We start from the raw sequence: 19,813 nt of genomic DNA, 5'->3' as shown, positions 1-19,813 counted from the left end.
CCCGAGTGTTAGTAAATTTTTGAACCTTTAAGGAACGGGGGCCCCCTATATTTTATCAAGCTGAGACCAAATTAAGTTCCTTTAAATTTTGACCCTGCCAGGAAAATACTGATTTCCAGAAACCTTTTCTTCATTATCTTGTGACATAATTTTTTCCTTTTTTAGCCTTTCAGGGTTTCAATTTATTTAAATTTTTCTGTCTGCTGTCTATATTTGACTTTAAAAAATGCAACATTTATCCTTATTTAATAAAGTTAAATTTTCACACAAAACAAAAACAAAAAACAACAACTAACAAATAAACCCCCTTTTATACAAATAAACAACTTTGCATATTGTTTGTTTTTTTTAAATCACATTATCTTGATATTTATTTCTTTTTCATATTTATTAATATCTAATGTTATACAGTAAACTTAATATTTCTATTACACTTCTGATAAAGTTTTATAAGAAGATATTTGTTATAACTGTTTGACAGATGGAGAAAAGCTATTTAAATTCATATTTTAAATTGATAATTATTACTTCCCAGGTGTACCTTGCCCTACCGGGATAAAACTTATTGGTGTGTTAAAGGCTGTCAAGACTGTGATCGAAGTTGGTAGTGGTTTCTACAGAGTGCCGGGGTGCCAGAAAAACCGATCATCCATGCCGTTAATGCCCGGTATAAACCAGCTATTGAGAATTATATGGAGATGAAAACTGCCAGAGCAAACTTGACATTTGCTCATTTCTGAAGAAGAGTTGGGATAATAAAGAATTTTTCTACTAAAGTTTCTTTCCAACCTAGAATATTGGGATTTTACAACAGTTGCCGGCTACGGACGGACTCTCTTCGTTGTAGGGAACTGTTAATGGCAAAGATACGACTCGTCAGTTCCACTACAGTTACCCCAAGATATTCCTGTCTGTGATGACAGCCGGTGTTTGATTCTTTTTTACTGCATATTACAAATTAAGAAATTACAAAAACTAATATTTTTATTAAGCACTTTTTCTAAAAGTAGTATATGAATTTACAACTTCATTCATAACGGCACAACCACATCTTCCTAAGGATGCAGTTCATTCACAAAAGATGCTTGTGACTTATGTCATTAAAAACACACGACTTGTCTTACCTGGTCAGAGTAAGACAGGTTTTTATAGTGTAAATGGTTGATATTCCTGTCTATTTCTGTATGCAATGATAAAATATTATTTGTTTCTCTTCCTGCTATGTATCAACTATATTCACTCTGTTCTAATTGTAAGGAAGCTGTCCAGCTAGAATACAAACATTTTTGCTTCCGCTTAAGTGCTCACTCATTCCTGATCTGATTGATTTACAGAATGACCTTGTTTCTACTTATCTAGCTTTACATGGCCTGAACTGATAGAAATACAATAAGTTGTTGAAGCACTGAAAGCACCTATTTTGTTGTTTGTTTTGTTTTATGCTATTGTCTTGCAAATATAGGGAATGATTGAGAAGTAGAAATAAAGTAACAGCATTATATATGTAATTACAGGTACAGACAGAAAAGTAGGAAAGTACCACGAGGTCCTGGTAGCTATAGAGATGATGACAGGTTTGTTGTTTATGAACAAATTTTCTTATATATGAAGTTACTCAGTCAATGAATTTAAGATTTTGAATTTACTGGCCTGAATTCCAATTTTGAATTTATTCTACTATATATTAAACTAAATTTTCTTAAAATTTTCTCTGGCCCTGGCCATGGGCCACTGGGCCAGTGTTAAATTCGATGAATGGTTGTTAAATAAGTTGAATACTCTATAGTGGTAGAATTTGCATAATAAAAATTATTATAATGTTGATGAAGAATGAAAAAAATATTTTTATAATTCTCACTTTTCAGATCTCAGTATGATAGTTATGACTATTTGGATGATAAAGATAGTTATGGCTATAGACACGATCATTCACAGTCAAGGGACGCCTCTTATCCTCCCAAACCATTTCAACTCTCTAAATCAATGACCCACCCAGTGCCCTCTCTACAAAGACATCCACCTCCAAAGCGACCTCAACTTCCTCAAGGCACAGTACATAATCCAGGAGCTCCGCCTTTATATAGAGCCCCTCCCACACAAAGACCTCCCCCTCCATTTGTAGCACCTCCTCTACAATCAGCAGTTCCTGGTCAGAGGACTCCTCCCTCACATAATGTACAATCTCAATTAGAAATGACTCCGCCTCCACAGTTAACAACGCCCCAGACAGTCATGACGCATCAGATGGCTCCGCCTACACAAGAAACTCCATCCCCACAAAGTGAACAGTTCGTTGTTGTTGGAAAACCTGTTGGTCAGACTGTTGATAATGTAGATATGGGTGATAATATGATTAAACCATCGGTTGAGATGGTGATTGGACCAGGTGGATACATCCAGCCTATAGGTAACATTGTGCAGTCACCAATTACACCCACAGCTAATTTTGCCACACCTACTCATGAATATATTTCACAAGTAGATCCAGCATTACAGCAACAAGTTGGAAATTCCCCCATGCCTCCGAATGATGACTCAGCAATTCTTCAGGCAGGAAATGTTATTCCTCAAGCAAAAAACATGGTAATGCCACAAGGCATGCCTCCTTCAATGGCCCCGCCTCAAATGTCAGTCCAGGTCAATCCCCAGGGTATGATGCAGCAGGGAATGAGTATGGAAATGCAGCAAGGGGCAATGATGACGGGCGGAGGAGCTTCAAATATGCCACCCAACATGCCACAGATGGGTGGAATGATGTATCCATTTATGCCACCATATGGTCCTCCAGGTATTTGTTAAAAACTGTCCAAGTATACTTATATAGGCATTAACAATATGTTAACTGTAAAAAAGTTTTATACAAATTAATTTCTAATCAGACTAGTTTTGAATATTTAGATTATTATAAGCTATAAGTTAAAATGTAATTCTTGTATCTGACTATTTAATTGGGAAAAAGAAAAGATTTAAAGTTCAGTTAAATTTGCGACTATATTTATGATATACAAAATTGTATGAAGTCAGTTTGATGTAAAGTCTTATGAATTTTTTTTTCTTAAAAGAATACTATACAATACAATACATGTCTGAATGTTGTTTGTACTATTTCATTTGTTTTGATTTGTTTGTATTATTTGATGATTCTATTTTATTTGTTTACATTTCAGCTGGTTCTGGTATGATGGGACCGAGATTTTCAATGCACCCTATGATGTACGGACAGTATCCGTACCCTGCTGTACACCCATACATGGAGTATTACCAGCAAGGCTTTGTTCCTGGTGAGAACTCCCAGTTACAATATGACAACTATTACACGTCTCTCAATCCATTTGCTGAACCATGGAAACCAGGCATGGGACCGGGACCCAACCATGACAGAAGAGCACAGTTTAGTGTTAAACAGGGAGCAGAGAAATGCTCTATGTGCAGTGAGAAAGATCAGGAAGAAAAACGAAAACGTTACCTTTGTGACAAACATAAACATGAAAAAGACTGCGTCCATAATGAAGAGTATAACTATAAACAAAGCAGTTCTGATAAAACAAATGTTAAATTTCCTGATTTGGGAAAATCTTATCGAGAAGATGGGCAGCATAATCAAAATGAATACAATAGCGGAAGTTCAGACAATAAAAAATATGTTAGCGATTTAGCGAAATCAAAGAAATGTTCTGTTAACAAAGGTTATTCGTATGAAAATGAGTTGAGTAATAGTGACGAAGAGGTTCCGGAATGGAGTACCAACGATGATTTTGAGGATGAAGAATATGACGAGAATGCGACTGAGGCGTTCAGCTTGAAGTTACAAGAGGAAACTCAGTCACAAACAGGTGATAAACAATACGACAGAAAAGATTACCAGCAATCCAAGGAACAACACAAGGTGAATAATAAAAGTAACAAATACTTTTCTTTCTTAAGTTTATGAAAATTTTCATACCGTTTTGGGAAGTTGTGAAAAAGAAATCTGGTGAAATTTTGTGCTGGTTAAATAAAGATTTTTTAGCTCCACTTTTCAACTTTTCCAGTATCATCATGACCCTCTTTATACCTTTATAAGGTTATTATCTCATGGATAAAATGTTTAACAATTCAAATTTTTAGTTACTTTTTTTTTAAATTTTAACATTTTTATCATTTGGTATACAAATTTATTCACAAGATTGAATAATAAATTTACTATATACTATATTTTAGTAGTTATAAAGATTGTTGACAGGTTATATGGCATTATATAAATGGTTGTTTGTAAATATATTGCAAATAACCTTTTATATGCGGCCATATAAGTAATAACCTGTCAGGAATATTTATAACAACTTTATAATACTTCAAACTTCTTTTTTAGAAAAAAAGTGAGATTTCTTTATAAATTGACAGCAGTCGTGTATATAAAACCATATCAAGAGTGACGTTACAAATGTTCAGTATAATAATGCAATATATACGTATATACTACAGGAGTCAGTAAAAATGATATCATCATCATCAACGGCTTTGAGTACAGCAAAAACTCCACCAATACCTGTGATGATGGAGCCAAATGCAAAACTTTATGTAAGTTTTTTACTGTTGTGCTTTGAAAGAAAATAATACCAATTATTTCTACATACAAAATAACTCTCAAGTTTATATTTGGTGCGAAATATTAGGTTTTTCTTAGTGCTATTTTAAGCACATAATCGGTTTTGTTCTGTTACCAGTACCGAGGTTGAGTACAAAGACGAGTCACCGGAAATTTAATTTCTTTCCGTTTCTGCAAGCTAAAACCAACATGAAATCTTCAAGTTATTAAGTTGCTTATATTGATTATTCCAATCCATAATTAATGATATGCTCTCTGTTCTTTACAAAACTTGTAGAAATTTTTTAAGTTCATTGGTATTTGGGGCTAGAAGTGTGTCCTCGGTTTTCTAGTTCTAGTTCTCTAGTTTTTCCATCTGCAGCAACTATATCCTACATTTTTTCAAAATTTACTTGAATTTCATGGAAGCATGGATAGTTAGCATTGTGGAGATTATGTTGAGAAACTTGGTTGCTATAATGGCAACAAGTAGACTTAAAATATTGCAAAAATTGTAATACACTGTAATAAATCATGGAGGGATGGGGGTGGTTTCCCTCCAAAAGTTAAGCTTGAAAGCGGCTATACGACCTACACAGTGTTGGTATGAATTATAAAAATTACTGAATATATACTGTTTTAGACTGATTTTTATTGTTGCAGATGATCTGTTCACTTGAAAATATTTGTTGTTTTTTTCTTTTACAGAGACAATCATTGAACAATTTGAGAGAAAAACGTAATTCGTTGATTCAGCAGCTACAAGAGATCAACAAGGAGGCCACAGCACATGAACACAAACTAGAGGAGTTGTCGGAAAGCTTGCCTAACCTATTCAGGTAAATATTTTCATCTTGGTTATCGTCTTCTCCATTCAACTAGACCAGACTAACCTTGACCTTCATTCATAAATGACCTTGACTTTCAAGGTCAAATGTCCAAATTTTGCTATTAGAGGCCATGACTTTGTTATCCTCCGCCGTAAAGGAGGTGTGCAGTGCACAAGAATGATAACTCTACCTTTCATAATTTTTGAGTTATTGCCCTTTGTTTCATACTTTATTTTTCACCTGAATGGAGCATAACTCAAAAGTGTTTGAGATGTCAACATGAAATGTCATAGGTGGATAGATGTTATTGAGGAGGAATGCTGTGCACAAGAATGATAACTCTTCCCTATACAATTTTTGAGTTATTGCCCTTTGTTCTTTTTCATACTATTTTGTCCGGAGCTTATCTCAAAAAGTATTTGAGGTATCAACTTGAAACTTCATGGGTGGATAGATTTTACTGAGGAGGGGTGCAGCACACAAGAATGATAACGTACCCTGCATTATTTTTCAGTTATAACCCTTTGTTATTTTCAGCCATCAGTATTCACATAGGTTTCAAATCTGTAATCACTTCAGCCATCAGTTTTCATTACCAAAAAAACCTCTTAAAATTGAATTATTCTGCTCTACTACATATACATTCTTCCAATGAGCAAACACATTCGGCGGGGGATGGCCATGATGTTGACATGGCAACAATAATTTATTATTAAGCCATCATTAAGTAAGTTTTTATTAATATCAATGTTTGATTTTTTTGATAGACAAGGATATTACAGAATTTCTTTATTTGATATTTTTAATTTTCAAATTTGATATACAAGGATATTCTAGAATTTGTATATAAAATATATTATTTAATTTTTCAGATTTGATCATGTAGACTTCAAAGAGTTTGATTCTGCTACCCTTAAAGAAGCTACGGTATATGCCAGTACGTTAAAACATCCGGAACCACTTGATACTGGTCCCTTTAGTTTAAAGAAAATAGCACCATCGAATGGCGAGATATTTGAGAGACTAGGAGCTATTTCTGGTGTACCCCCTCGTTCTGTCAATGACAGCATTATAGCCTCATGGACGGCTGCTACTCTCAAATACTCAGGTTTGTTGTTTACATACAGCTTTTGTTGAATTTTGAAAATGATATCCAATAACCTTAAATGAACAGTCCCAAATTCAAGAAGCGCAAACTTATTACACAAGTTCTGAAGATTAACGGCTAAAACTATCATATGACAGCGTCTTGTAACCTTTATTCAGCTGAATTTAGTTAAAAATTCTGGTTTGACTCGAGTTTGGACCAGTCCAAGTATAACGAATTTCATTATGAAAATATTAAATACAAGCAGGCAGTAGTGAAGAGCCTATTAATACTGTACAGAAGTAGAAGTGCAGACTGTGCATGTTTTATAATGGTGACATTGGTCTGTTATTATTGCTGATGGTATTTAAAGATTAAACATGGTTTTCTTGCCCCCGCCATGTAATGGCCGGGGCATATAGTGTTACCCTGTTCCATCATTCTGTCCTTCCGTCATTCTGTCATTCCGTCATCATCAGTTTCCGTTCATTATCTTAAGAACGGTTGCACACATTCAACTCAAAATTGACATATGGATATGTCATGAGAAAATACAGGTCAAGTTAGAATTTGGTCATAGTTTGTTGATTTTTGGCATAGTTATGCCCCTTTTACTTTGAAAATAATATGAAATTTTCAGTTTCCGTTCATTATCTCCCTAACTGTACAACACATTCAACTCAAACTTGACATATGGATATGTCATGAGAAAATACAGGTCAAGTTCGAATTTGGTTGTGGTTCGATGATTTTTGGCAGAGTTATGCCCCTTTTACTTTGAAAATAATATGAAATTTTCAGTTTCCGTTCATTATCTCCCCAACGGTACAACGCATTCAACTCAAACTTGACGTATGGATATGTCATGAGAAAATACAAGTAAAGTTCGAATTTGGTCATGGTTCGATGATTTTTAGCTCGACTATACGAAGTATATGGAGAGCTGTCCTACTCACCCCGGCGTCGGCGTCCGCGTCCTCGTCCAGATTTTAGATTAAAGTTTTGGTGCAGTAAAATATTTTTCACTATAACTTTGTCATTTCTTAAGGTATCAACTTCAAACTTCAAATATATGTTCCTTATCATCAACCACATCTTATGTGACAATGTTCATAACTCTAGCACCAATATTTTCAGATTTATCTCCCCTTGAACTTAGAATTTTCCTTAAAAAATACTATTTTTTACTGTTACTTCTTTATTTCTTAAGGGATCAACCTCATACTTCAAATGTATGTACATTATCATCATCCCCATCTTATGTGACAAGGTTCATAACTCTAGCACCAATATTTTCATATTTATCTCCCCTTGAACTAAGAATTTTCCTAAAAAAATGCTATTTCTTACTGTTTCTTCTTTATTTCTTAAGGGATCAACCTCATACTTCAAATATATTTACGCTATCATCCTCCCCATCTTATGTGGCAAGGTTTCATAACTCTAGCACCAATATTTTCAGATTTATCTCCCTTTGAACTTAGAATTTTCCATAAAATTTTTTTTTTTTTACTGTTACTTATTTATTTCTAAAGGATCAACTTCATACTTCAAATATATTTACGTTATCATCATCCACATCTTATGTGACAAGGTTCATAACTCTAGCACCAATATTGCAAGAATTATCTCCCCATAAACTTAGATTTTTTTTTAACTAGAAAAAATGTTATTTTTTATTATAACTTTTTTTATTTTAAAAGGTATCTACCTCAAACTTCAAATACTTATTCCTAATCATCAAATACATTTTATGTGACAATGTTCATAACTCTTGAAGCAATATTTACAGATTTATCTCTCTTTGAACTTAGGATTTTCTTTAAGAAAATATTATAACTTCTTTACTTTTTAAGGTATCTACTTCAAACTTCAAATATATATTTCTTATCATTACACAAATGTTGTGTGACAAGGTCCATAACTCTAGCATGACTATTTCTAGAATTATTCCCCTTGATCTTGGAATTAATGTTAACAAATGTTATTTTTTTACTATAACTTAATACATAATTATACATAATTGATTTTTCTTTCATAGTTTTGTCCTCTTTACTGCGTCCAGTATTTTATTAGTCGAGCTTCGCTGTCTCCTGTGACAGCTCTTGTTGGCAGAGTTATGCCCCTTTTACTTTGAAAATAATATGAAATTTTCAGTTTCCGTTCATTATCTCCTTAACAGTACAACACATTCAACTCAAACTTGACATAGGGATATGTCATGAGAAAATACAGGTCAAGTTAGAATTTGGTCGTGGTTTGATGATTTTTGGCAGAGTTATGCCCCTTTAACTTTGAAAATAATATGAAATTTTCAGTTTCCGTTCATTATCTACCCAAGGGTACAACACATTCAACTCAAACTTGACATATGGATATGTCATGAGAAAATACAGGTCAAGTTTGAATTTGGTCATGGTTAGATGATTTTTGGCAGAGTTATGCCCCTTTTACTATGAAAATAATATGAAATTTTCAGTTTCCGTTAATTATCTCCCCAACGGTACAACACATTCAACTCAAACTTGACATATGGATATGTCAAAGGAATGCACAGGTCAAGTTCAAATTTGGTCATGGTTCAATGATTTTTGGCAGAGTTATGCCCCTTTCATTTGAAAATAATATGATATTGTAGATAATAATAAATAAGAACAATTTTTCAGAGTGTCAGAACAATACTGTAGAAACTAGTCAGGCAGAGGCTCTCGCAAGTCAGGCTCCTTCATCCGAGTCCAACAGTAAAACAACTTACAAGAGCACGGTAATGTCAAATAGTTGTACCTATGTATTGTAACCATGATTTATAAATTTTCATAATATATTCATGCCATTTATTTTTGAAATTTAAAATCAATCCTGTTCAGAAATCTTTCTTATTTATAACCAGTTTCATAGAATTTTTTATGTATATTGTTTTAAATACAGTTTTTTTGTCACTACATGTGCACAAATAGGTTTTAAATATCCTCTGAAGCTAGTTTACCAATAACTACTACCTTAATTATTATTAAAACAAGCTCTTAAAGCTGTGTCAGGGAATCCATGGGGCGTTCAAGGCCGAGTGGTAAAGATCGTTGACCTCAAACCACTTGCCTCTCACCGCTGTGGGTTCGAATCCCGACAGAGACTTTCAATTCTTTCATGTGAGGAAGCTGTCCAGCTAGCTTACAGAACGTAGATGGTTCTACTATGGTGCCTGTTCGCTCCTGAAATAATGCATGGAAGGGCACCTGAGGTCTTCCATCACCAGTAAAGCTGGAACGTCGCCATATGACCTATACTGTGTCGATGTGACGTAAAACCCAAAACAAAAAAAACAAACAAAAATATGACCTATACTGTGGGGTAGTGACGTAAAACCCAATCAAACAGGGAATCCATTCTTTGGCTCAGTGGTCTATAGTAATTAGATGATTTCTTTGCAAGCTAGTGGTCCTTAGTAAGAATACAACGTGGCATAGGACTTTTCCAGGCACACCTGCATCTTTCTTTTGCTAATCTGATATAATAATAATAAAAAATTTTTTACAGGCCAATAGTTCTTCAAATTGGAGTAATGTAGATCAGGATTTTCCATATTGGAAAGATGTTACTCAAAATTTGGATTCTCCTTTGACAACCCCTCCCAGCACCCCTTGTCCGGCCTCTGTCAACAACTCGTATCCGGCCTCAGTCAGCAACTCGTATTGTAGTTTGAAAGCAATGTCGGAGAAGGCTTCAGGCAGTTATGATCCTATTTCTCATAGGGCTAAGAACATTGCCAGTAGTCATAGGGCTGAATCAGTGAACGGTACTTATACGTCGACGTACGGTCAGCCGGATTCAAATAAGACAAGCACGTCTTCAGATACAAGATATTATGGTACAAGGTCGTCAGTACAAGTCAACAGCTCTGTAAATGCAGGGATGCCTATTAACCATTCTAGAGGTTATGAGGGAAGTACTGTCGTAAGTGCTGCATCATTGCCGTCCTCTGTACGAAGCTCTCAAATGCTTGCAACAGTGTCATCATATACAGTTAGCCCGTCACAAATGGCCACTGCTTCACATACGTCAAGAAGTCAGCCTATGAAGTATTCAACAAGTTATGAACCGCCTGCAAAAGCTTGTGGTCCAACCACAAGTTACTGGCCAACAACACCGTCTAATCAGGGTTCGACCATGAGCATGTCATCTTCGACATCTTACCGTTCTTCTTCTCAGATATACGGTTCCTCTTCAGCTGCAACATTTTACACATCATCTGATATGCAGTCGCAACCTTCATTTTCAAGTACGTATTTTTTAATCTTATATTGCTCAAATTTGTTTCTTTGAAAAAGTCATAGTGTTGTCCCCATTTTCATTGCTATCTGCAGACTTTTAAACAAGTCATAACTTTCTTATATTCTCATATGGACAAGACTTTCCTGAATACCAGATTAGTTTAAACATATTTTATTCGTCAGATAAGCATATTTATATACATAATATTTACAATCAATACAAGAAAAGGATTTAGACTGGAAGCAACCTAATGCTTATTGAAGTCTTTTCCTAGAAGAAACCAGTTTGAAATTGACAGCGACTCATATATGACCTTGATGGTCAAATTTTAAAAATTTTGCTTGATTTTTGATAAAACTGTGAAATGAATATGTTTCTTATGAATTGTTTTGCCTTCATATTTGGACACTTCATGAAGACTAAACTGAATTTGACCTTGACTCATAACAGACCTTGACCTTGAAGGTTTGACTATTGCATTTTGTCTGTTACTTTTATTTCTGAACTTTGCTGTAACTATTAATTATTATCAATCAGTGGATTGCCTCTGTATTTTGGATGCATCTACCCTTAGGGCAAGACCTTTAAGACAATTACATTTAACTTGACCTTGAGATTTACTTGACCTTGAAATTCACAGTCCCAATTATTGGATTTTGTTAAAATTGGCCTTCATACTTGCACAAAACAACACATATGACCAAATAAACATGTTAAATAATTTGATTATTACTTTGACCTTTAATTGACCTTGACTGTCAAGGTCAAGTCATTGAATTCTGCTTAAATTGTGATATCAACTTTGTCTTTTTGTCGTTTATTGATTTTATTCACTGATTTGGTTCAAACTAATTAATACTAAATAACTTTTATGATAATACTGACATGTTGAATAATTTAAACATGACATTGACCTTAAAATGACCTTGACTATTAGTACAGTCATACCACATGTGTTAAATTAAGTAAACTGCCATTGTAAATGTGGTAGTATATAGTAACTGTATATTTCTCCTGACAATACCCAGCAAAAATAATTATTTATGCATGGGTGCAAGTTTTCAGGCATATGCCTGAAGCTCAGGTTTTTTTGTGACAAATTTCATCATGTTTTACTATTAGATTATGTAGGAAAATGATTATGAATAAAGGTTTTCAGGCTTTTCCAAATTTTCAACTTGCACCCATGTTTATAGCTTGAATCTGTAAATGTACTAATATCTAGGCAATTAATCCCAATTATTGTTAGAAATTTGATATAATTTCCAGTCTCTTACAATCTCTAACTAGTACAAGTGAATGTAAACAATGGTTGAGCATGTATTTAATTGAACTTGACAGTGGTACAAACCTTGCTCGACTCAAACTGACAAATGCAAAGTCTTAATAATTTACTTTCCCCATCATGAGCTTATTGTGTGTCCAATGAAAGCAGCATACAGGAATTTAAGTTATAGAAATTTTAATGCATTTTAGAAGTATCTTAAATAGTTATCAGATAAATTTGTCTGAAATTTTGTTTTTAAATTTTGTTTATCTTACAATTTGTGACATTTTAAGAATCTGTGTACAGCAGTGTTTAATTCATCACAAATGTTGTTGTTTTGTTTCGCTCAGGATTTCAGAAATCTGATTTTTTGAACCATATACATGTATCTATTTTGCAAACCAAACATATACATTGTATTTGATGGTGCAAAATTATCTGGGGTTTTTTTCTGGACAGGAGCTTAATGTTTTTAAATTAACTTATATTTTTGTTTCTTTTTCTTTTCAGGATTTATGAATTTGAATGAGGAAGATGATATCCCATTTATAGAAGGGTCCCCTATCATATCTAAATATGGTCCCATTTCCCGTGGCATTAAAACTGCTCAGCAGACAGCAATACAGGCTGAGAATGCTGCCGATGATGATGTAAGTATATGAGCCTCGCCATGACAAAACCAACATAATGGGTTTGCGACCAGCATGGATCCAGACCAGCCTGCGCATCCGCGCAGTATGATCAGGATCCATGCTGTTGGCTATCTGTTTCTCTACCTGTTATAGGGTTTGTAAGCGAACAGCATGGATCCTGATCAGACTGCGCGGATGTGCAGGCTGGTCTGGATCCATGCTGGTCGCAAACCCATTATGTTGGTTTTATCATGGCACGGCTAATATCTCTTTCATGCCGCTGAAATGTAGCCTTTATTTTCTTATTTTCAGAATATTGATTTGTTAAAAGGCACATTAAGGGGACTCCACTGAGGTCCAAAAGCCTCAAAACATAAAATTTGACATTCTTACTTAGATCTGTTGGGGTACCTATTGCAGAAATGAAAATACAAATGAAAATTATGAAATATACTCAAATACTAAATTTGAAATATATTGAAACTCATATTTTTGTGCCATTGTTTGGTGAATTTGAGTTAAAGATGTTGCAAAGTTTGAGTCAATTTTCCGGTTAGAATAATTTTTATGAAAAAACAGAAGGAGGGAATGAGCTCAAAGTTTGCATACAATTAACAGGTCTAGACCAATATCAAATGGAACATTAATCTTGAAAAATTAATTTCAGTCCCGTCATGTTAAAAAACCTCAGTGGAGTCCCTTTAAGCCTCAGAAATGAATGAATATTTCTTTCTGTTGAGGGGGCAAACATGTTGTTTTTTTTATAAATGTGTAATAATTGATAAGCTTTTACTGTTGAGCTTTTTGCATATTTAATGATTTATGCTTAGGATGCTAGAAATGAGGGACTAATGCAAGTGTGCTTCAAAGACACATATACCTCAGAAACAGATCTAGTTCTTTTTTTTTTCTTGAGAAAGGTCAAACATGAATTTTATAATGTTTAAATAATAGTTAAATAGAATGTTAGATGCTTGTTGCCTCAGGAAAGTAGTGATAGATGTGAAATGATTTGTCATAAAAGTAGCAAAATGCAAACAAAGTAATATTTTGACTTCCATATAAAATGCATATTCACTGTAAATGTACTGATTGCCAAATAGCAATAGATGATAAAGATGGTTCATGTAATTGGCCAATGAGTACACCAAAATTAAAAAGCTTTTCAGGAATATAAATAAAAGCATTTCTGAGGCATAATTGGCCTTTAATGCTTTGGTAAAAATACATCTACAATAAGTAATTTGTTTTTTCATACTACAGGCTACCAAGACTGTGCCAGTAACGGCGGTGACACCACTAAAGGGGCCTCCTTTACCCAGCGCCCAGAGAGTACCCAGTAGGTTCACACAGCAGGATGATGCTGAACAAAAAATGAACAAAAAGAGTTCTTCCCCCTTAACTGCTTACGAGAAGTCCTACTCATTATGGTAAGAAAATTCTGTGACTTGCATGTTTCTGATATTGATTGGCACTAAATTTGTGGCAGAAAATATGAATTGAAACAAAGACAGATGAAACACTGGTAAAAATTGTGTGTTTTATATCATCACCTTAATGCATTAACGGGTTAAGTCCTTCTAAATTTAATAAGAATTTAATCAGTTATTGCACTAAGGTGTCAATATATCTATTCTAACTGGATTTTAGAGAAGGCTTTGAAAATTAAGGTACGTCTGTGTGGACAATCTTAGACTTGACCAAGACTAATGCCATGTGAGGAATCATTTGGTAAAACACAAGTTGTGCTTAAACCCATGAACTCCTGGTAGACAATTGACACTTTAAGCTCTTGGACATGTGTTAAAATGGTTTAAGATTTTGAATTAAAATGGGTTAAAAGAAAGTGATTGTAGTGAAAAGATTTTGCTTGAATGTGTATGACTTTCTTTTCAGTTTAACCCTTGCCATGCTATATATTTTAAATGGACTTGTCGATCTCTCTATACAGACAAATCCATTCATCAATTTTAGGGGAGAAAATTAATAATAAGTTTTGACTGAATAGGAAGTATTGCAGACCTTGATCACATGGCATGGATATGATGGCTGATCTTGATCTATGGTTCACCAACTCCAAACTTACCACACTACAAAAAAGAAAGAAAAAAAAAGTTGCACCTTCTGGGATTTGAATCCACGCCCCTCAGTTTCAATGCAGTTGACAGTGATTCTAGCCTATTTGAAATACTCTTCAAAATGGAGGTAATGCATAAGAGGTGGCCCACCTTAACTATGTATATGGGTATTATATTTGAATTTTATTGATTAATAATTATTTTTTCTAGGACAACACAGCTTAATCTGTTGGAGCAGAAAGCAAAGAAGGCCAGCACCGAAGATGAGAAGCTCAGTGTGAAGTTACAGGCTGTACAGATGCAGATAGCTCTGGTAATTTACTGAATGTTCAATAATATTCTAATTACCGTATTGTTTCAAATTAACGCCCCCTCTATAAAGCCTCCCCCAGCACCACCACATTTTGAAGGAAAAAAAACTCTTACCTCATAGATTTATAAGCCGTAATTAAAGAACAATCCAAACATAATAATTTTATTTGAAAAGAACAATAAATGACACTCCAGTAATGTTAACTAACTCATTAAAAGAATATCCTCCTGTATAAAATATTAGATCATAATAATGAATAATGATTTCTATTATTAAATTATATCTTTGATAAACACATTTTAAAGCACATTTTTATAGTTCTTATTAGTGCCCCCCTTTTGAAACATGCAAGCCCATGGGGAGTGTTAAATACTGACAATTTGGTAAAATCCTAGTATTTGCTTGTTTATTTTATCAAGCACCCCATAATAGGGCACAAGATAAGGGCTAAGGTCCTGAACCGCAATATTACAAAATTCTGATATCAAAGCACATTTTGAGATCAAATTGTTGACAGGTAGAATTACCCCACCCATTTACTTGTACATGTAATAATAGTGTTTTGTTAATGCCTAATCAGTAAACATCATTTTAAATAATAAAATTTGTTTTAAGTCACTGTTACGGTATGTATTTGCCTAGAGCACTATCTTCTATATGCATATCTATAATGCCCACATCTCTGGCAAAGCTTTTGTGACAGGCGTATTTTGCAAGAATGTTGCCCTTGTAAATAAATGTAGAATAATTATATGGTATTATAAGGTTTTTAATGAATGTAGAATAATTATATGGTATTATATGGTTTTTACAGAAAGAACAAGAGCTTCAGCAAGCTCAGGTAACTGAGACCACCATGTGCTCAGAATATATGAAGAACCGTCATTGATAAAGACTGGAAGGCTGCAGATTTAATACTACATTATTGGTAAGGCTAGAGAATAATGGATATAATTATATCTGGTTGTAATTGTATCATCAGTTAAAGATTTGATTTTCTATCTGCTTAGCTCAGGAGAAAAAGAAGAAAAAAACATTTGGAAAAGCATGTGATTTGTATGTAAGGAGTTGCTAGGTTGATTCTCAAACTGGGTGAAATTTCTCCCTGAAAATTGATCTCAGACCATTGAGTGTAATGGACGTTTGTCCTGCATCACTGATTAAGAAATTATATGGGATTAATAGTCAGTAACTTGCAGAGGAATTGGTAATAACTGGTTACCTATATCTTGGGGTCTATTATACCATTTAAACTGTTTCAATTGTATGCAGTCTTCTTAATTTGAAGATTTTGGAATCTATGATTAAAAAAGATTATTTGAAATAACAACAACTATGTCCCAACGAGTGTCATCAATTATATCCTTTTTATACTATGGGAACTATTATGGGAACGCCCCTGGTGGGCGGTCGGTCGGGCGGGCGGGCGGCGTCCAATTTTGTCCGGAGCATATCTCCTAAATGTATGGAGGGATTTTAATGAAACTTCATAGAAATGTTCACCACTATGAGGAGCAGTGTCGCGCACATGAACCAGGTCTCTAGGTCAAAGGTCATGGTCACACTTAGAGCTCATTGAAAAATACTTGTCCGGAGCAAAACTTCCACATGTATAGAAGGATTTCAATATTACTTGGCACAAATGTTCACCATTGTGAGGCGGAGTGTCGCGCGCAAGATTCAGGTCCTTGCGGCCAAGGTCAAGGTCACACATAGAGGTCAAAGTTCAGATAAAAATATGAAGATGTGTATATGGACCATTTAGTCATCATTTATTGAGGGATTGTAACACAAATGGTCATTATCAAGACTATGGCTGTGATACATATAATTTAGGTCAATATATACAAGGTCAAGGTCACTAAAGATGATGAAATATCCAGATTTTGTCCGGAGCATATCTCCTACACGCATGGAGGGATTTTAATGAAATTTCATAGAAATGTTCACCATTATAAAAAGCCATGTCACGCACATGAACTAGGTCTGTAGGTCAAAGTCACACTTAGAGCTCATTGAAAAACGCTTGTCCGGAGCAAAACTTCCACATGCATAGAGGGATTTCAATATAACTTGGCACAAATGTTCACCATTGTGAGGCGGAGTGTCGCGCACAAAATTCAGGTCCCTGCAGCCAAGGTCAAGGTCACACATAGAGGTCAAAGTTTAGATAAAAATATGAAGATGTGTATAGGGATGATTTAATCATCATTTATTGAGGGATTGTGCTGTGACACATGTACTTTAGGTCAATATATGCAAGGTCAAGGTCACTAAAGATGGTGAAATATCCAGATTTTGTCTGGAGCATATCTCCTACATGTATGGAAGAATTTTTATAATACTTTATGGAAATGTTCACCACCATGATATGTATTGCTCCATGCATGATCCAGGTCTCCAGGTCAAAGGTCAAGGTCACACTTAGAGCTCATTGAAAAACGCTTGTCCGGAGCAAAACTTTACTTTATAGAATTGTTCACCACCATGAGATGTAGTGCCCTGCACATGAACCAAGTCTCTAGGTCAAAGGTGAAGGTCACAGCATGTCTCATAGAAAAATGCTTGTCTGGAGCAAAACTTCTACATGCATAGAGGGATTTCAATATAATTTGGCACAAATGTTCATCATTGTGAGGCTGAGTGCCGTGCATAAAATTCAGGTCCCTGCGACCAAGGTTAAGGTCACACATCCTGTGCATATCTTCCCTACTGATTTGTTTTAAGGTTCATTTAACAACACAGTGCCAAGAATAAAAACTTGCTTGCTAGATAACACTTATCCATAATGCCCCCATCTCCATCTAAAGCTTTCGTAAACGGGCGTATTTTGTGACTATGGCACCCTTGTTGTTGTTACTTCAGGATAAGGTCATTGACTTCAAACAACTTGCCCCTCACCGCTGTGGGTTCGAATCCCGACAGGGACTTTGGAGTCTTTCATGTGAGGAAGCTATCCAGCTAGCTTACGGAATGTCTGTGGTTCTACTCAGGTGTCCGTTTGTGTCTGAAATATGCACAGAAGGGCCCCTGAGGTGCTCCTCCACCAATAAAGCTGGAACGTCGCCATATGACCTATACTGTGTCGGTGTGACGTAAAACCCAAACAAACAAACAAAACAAACTTCAGGATAAATTAACTTAAACTTTTTTGATTGAAAAAAGATTCTGAGTAGAAATAACAACTTTGTCACAAAATAAATCTCATCATTTTTATCCTTTTGTTGTTTTGTCATGTTTTAAATGTTAAGTAAATAATAGATAAAAAATGTATGTTATGTTTTTCAGGATATATTTAACTTGGAATAAAGACAGTCTGGTGACAATCAACAGCCGTGTGAATACTTGATTATGGTTCTCTTCATTATTGTCACATCAAGGGACAATTATGATTAAATATATATACAATTTATGATTCAATACAGGTTTGATTGTGGATATGGGGATAGTGGAAGGTCTAGGGTAAAAAAAATAGGAATTTAGAAAGAGGTAAAATTGTTAAAGTTTTGTTGTAAGTTAGCTGGACACGTGTGACATTATCTTTTCAACACTTAAAACTTATACATGTAGTTGTATTTTTTTACTGTATAAATGTATGATAAAACTATAGGATTGTTAATGCTGCGATTGTAACACTAAATTTGTTTTGTTATTAAATGTAATAGGAACAGTGACTTTTCTAGAAGTGTTTAGTGTTTAATCTAAAGCAATGCTTTATTCTGTATTCAGAAACAATGAAGATTAGAAAATATATGTTTATTGACTATACAAAAAATTACCATGTTGCAACATGTGAAAAGAAATTCTTGTAATTGTTGATCCTTTTTATTTGAGTAAATCATGTAAAAGACTTTTGATTCATGTAAATCATGTTAAAGACGTTTAATTTGTGTAAATTATGTAAGAAGCATTTGATTTGTGTAAATCATGTAAAAGATGTTTGATTTGTGTACATCCAAAGAAATGATTGATAATATGTTCATTATTTACGTACTGTCTTTACCATAGAGATAACAATTACTTTTCTCAGGCTGTAAATAAATGTCTCTTGTACAGGATAATATGCAATGATTATATAGAGTAACTTTATCACATAAACCATGGCACAGGAGTGTAATAAAGCCATTTAACTAAAATCATATTACACTAGTGTAATAACAGATTGACATGACATCAGCGTTTTATATTTATAAACATAAGGTTTAAATCAATGCATGTTAGTTACACTGTAAGCGCGTCAATGAAAAATGATTCTTTTTTAACTGTATACTGCATAATATGATTGTATTGAACTGGTTCAGTAAATTTAATATTAAATCTACACTCATTTAATATCCTCTATATATCACATAAACCACGGTGCATGAGTGTAATTATGCGATGTAATAAAGAAGATATGAGCTGCGTCACGACTTAACCAACATAGTGCGTTTGCGACCAGCATGGATCCAGACCAGCCTGCGCATCCGCGCAGTCTGATCAGGATCCATGCTGTTCACTATCAGTTTCTCTACTAGAGTTGGTAAGCGAATAGCATGGATCCTGATCAGACTGCGCGGATGCGCAGGCTGGTCTGGATCCATGCTGGTCGCAAACCCATTATTTTGGTTTTGTCGTGACATGGCTCATATTACACTAGTGTAAATATAAATTGACATGACATTGTGTGCATTTTATTTAAACATAACTTTAAAGCTTGTACATTTTAGTGTTACACTATAGGCATGTCAATGAAAAGTGACACTTTAAACACAGCAATGAAAAATGACT

At 34.5% G+C, this 19,813-nt stretch overlaps 1 protein-coding gene across 1 annotated transcript; it reads left to right on the top strand.

Moving 5' to 3' along the window:
• The first annotated feature begins 2,522 nt into the window (after positions 1-2,522).
• On the top strand, positions 2,523-19,473 carry LOC132753668 (uncharacterized). Its single transcript, XM_060744161.1, has 12 exons — positions 2,523-2,788; positions 3,168-3,886; positions 4,465-4,560; positions 5,276-5,406; positions 6,270-6,505; positions 9,151-9,248; positions 10,019-10,760; positions 12,531-12,670; positions 13,916-14,082; positions 14,941-15,043; positions 15,858-15,971; positions 18,332-19,473. Exons 1-11 carry the CDS (start codon positions 2,581-2,583, stop codon positions 15,930-15,932), a joined length of 2,715 nt encoding a protein of 904 aa, XP_060600144.1. The 5' UTR covers positions 2,523-2,580; the 3' UTR covers positions 15,933-15,971; positions 18,332-19,473.
• The last annotated feature ends 340 nt before the right edge of the window (positions 19,474-19,813 follow it).

The sequence above is a fragment of the Ruditapes philippinarum genome, unplaced genomic scaffold (genome assembly GCF_026571515.1).
Source record: "Ruditapes philippinarum isolate M1 unplaced genomic scaffold, ASM2657151v2 ctg3095_1_1_1_1, whole genome shotgun sequence".
NCBI lineage: Eukaryota > Metazoa > Mollusca > Bivalvia > Venerida > Veneridae > Ruditapes > Ruditapes philippinarum.
Note: the sequence above shows the minus strand (reverse complement) of the source record. Positions and strands in the feature narration are given on the sequence as shown.

Excerpts from the sequence above, each read along its gene's own strand:
- LOC132753668 (XM_060744161.1), top strand. The coding sequence starts at position 2,581 with ATGGTAATGCCACAAGGCATGCCTCCTTCAATGGCCCCGCCTCAAATG. Across the intron at positions 4,561-5,275 it reads AGCCAAATGCAAAACTTTAT|AGACAATCATTGAACAATTT; the intron begins GTAAGTTTTTTA and ends TTTCTTTTACAG. Across the intron at positions 14,083-14,940 it reads GAGAAGTCCTACTCATTATG|GACAACACAGCTTAATCTGT; the intron begins GTAAGAAAATTC and ends TATTTTTTCTAG.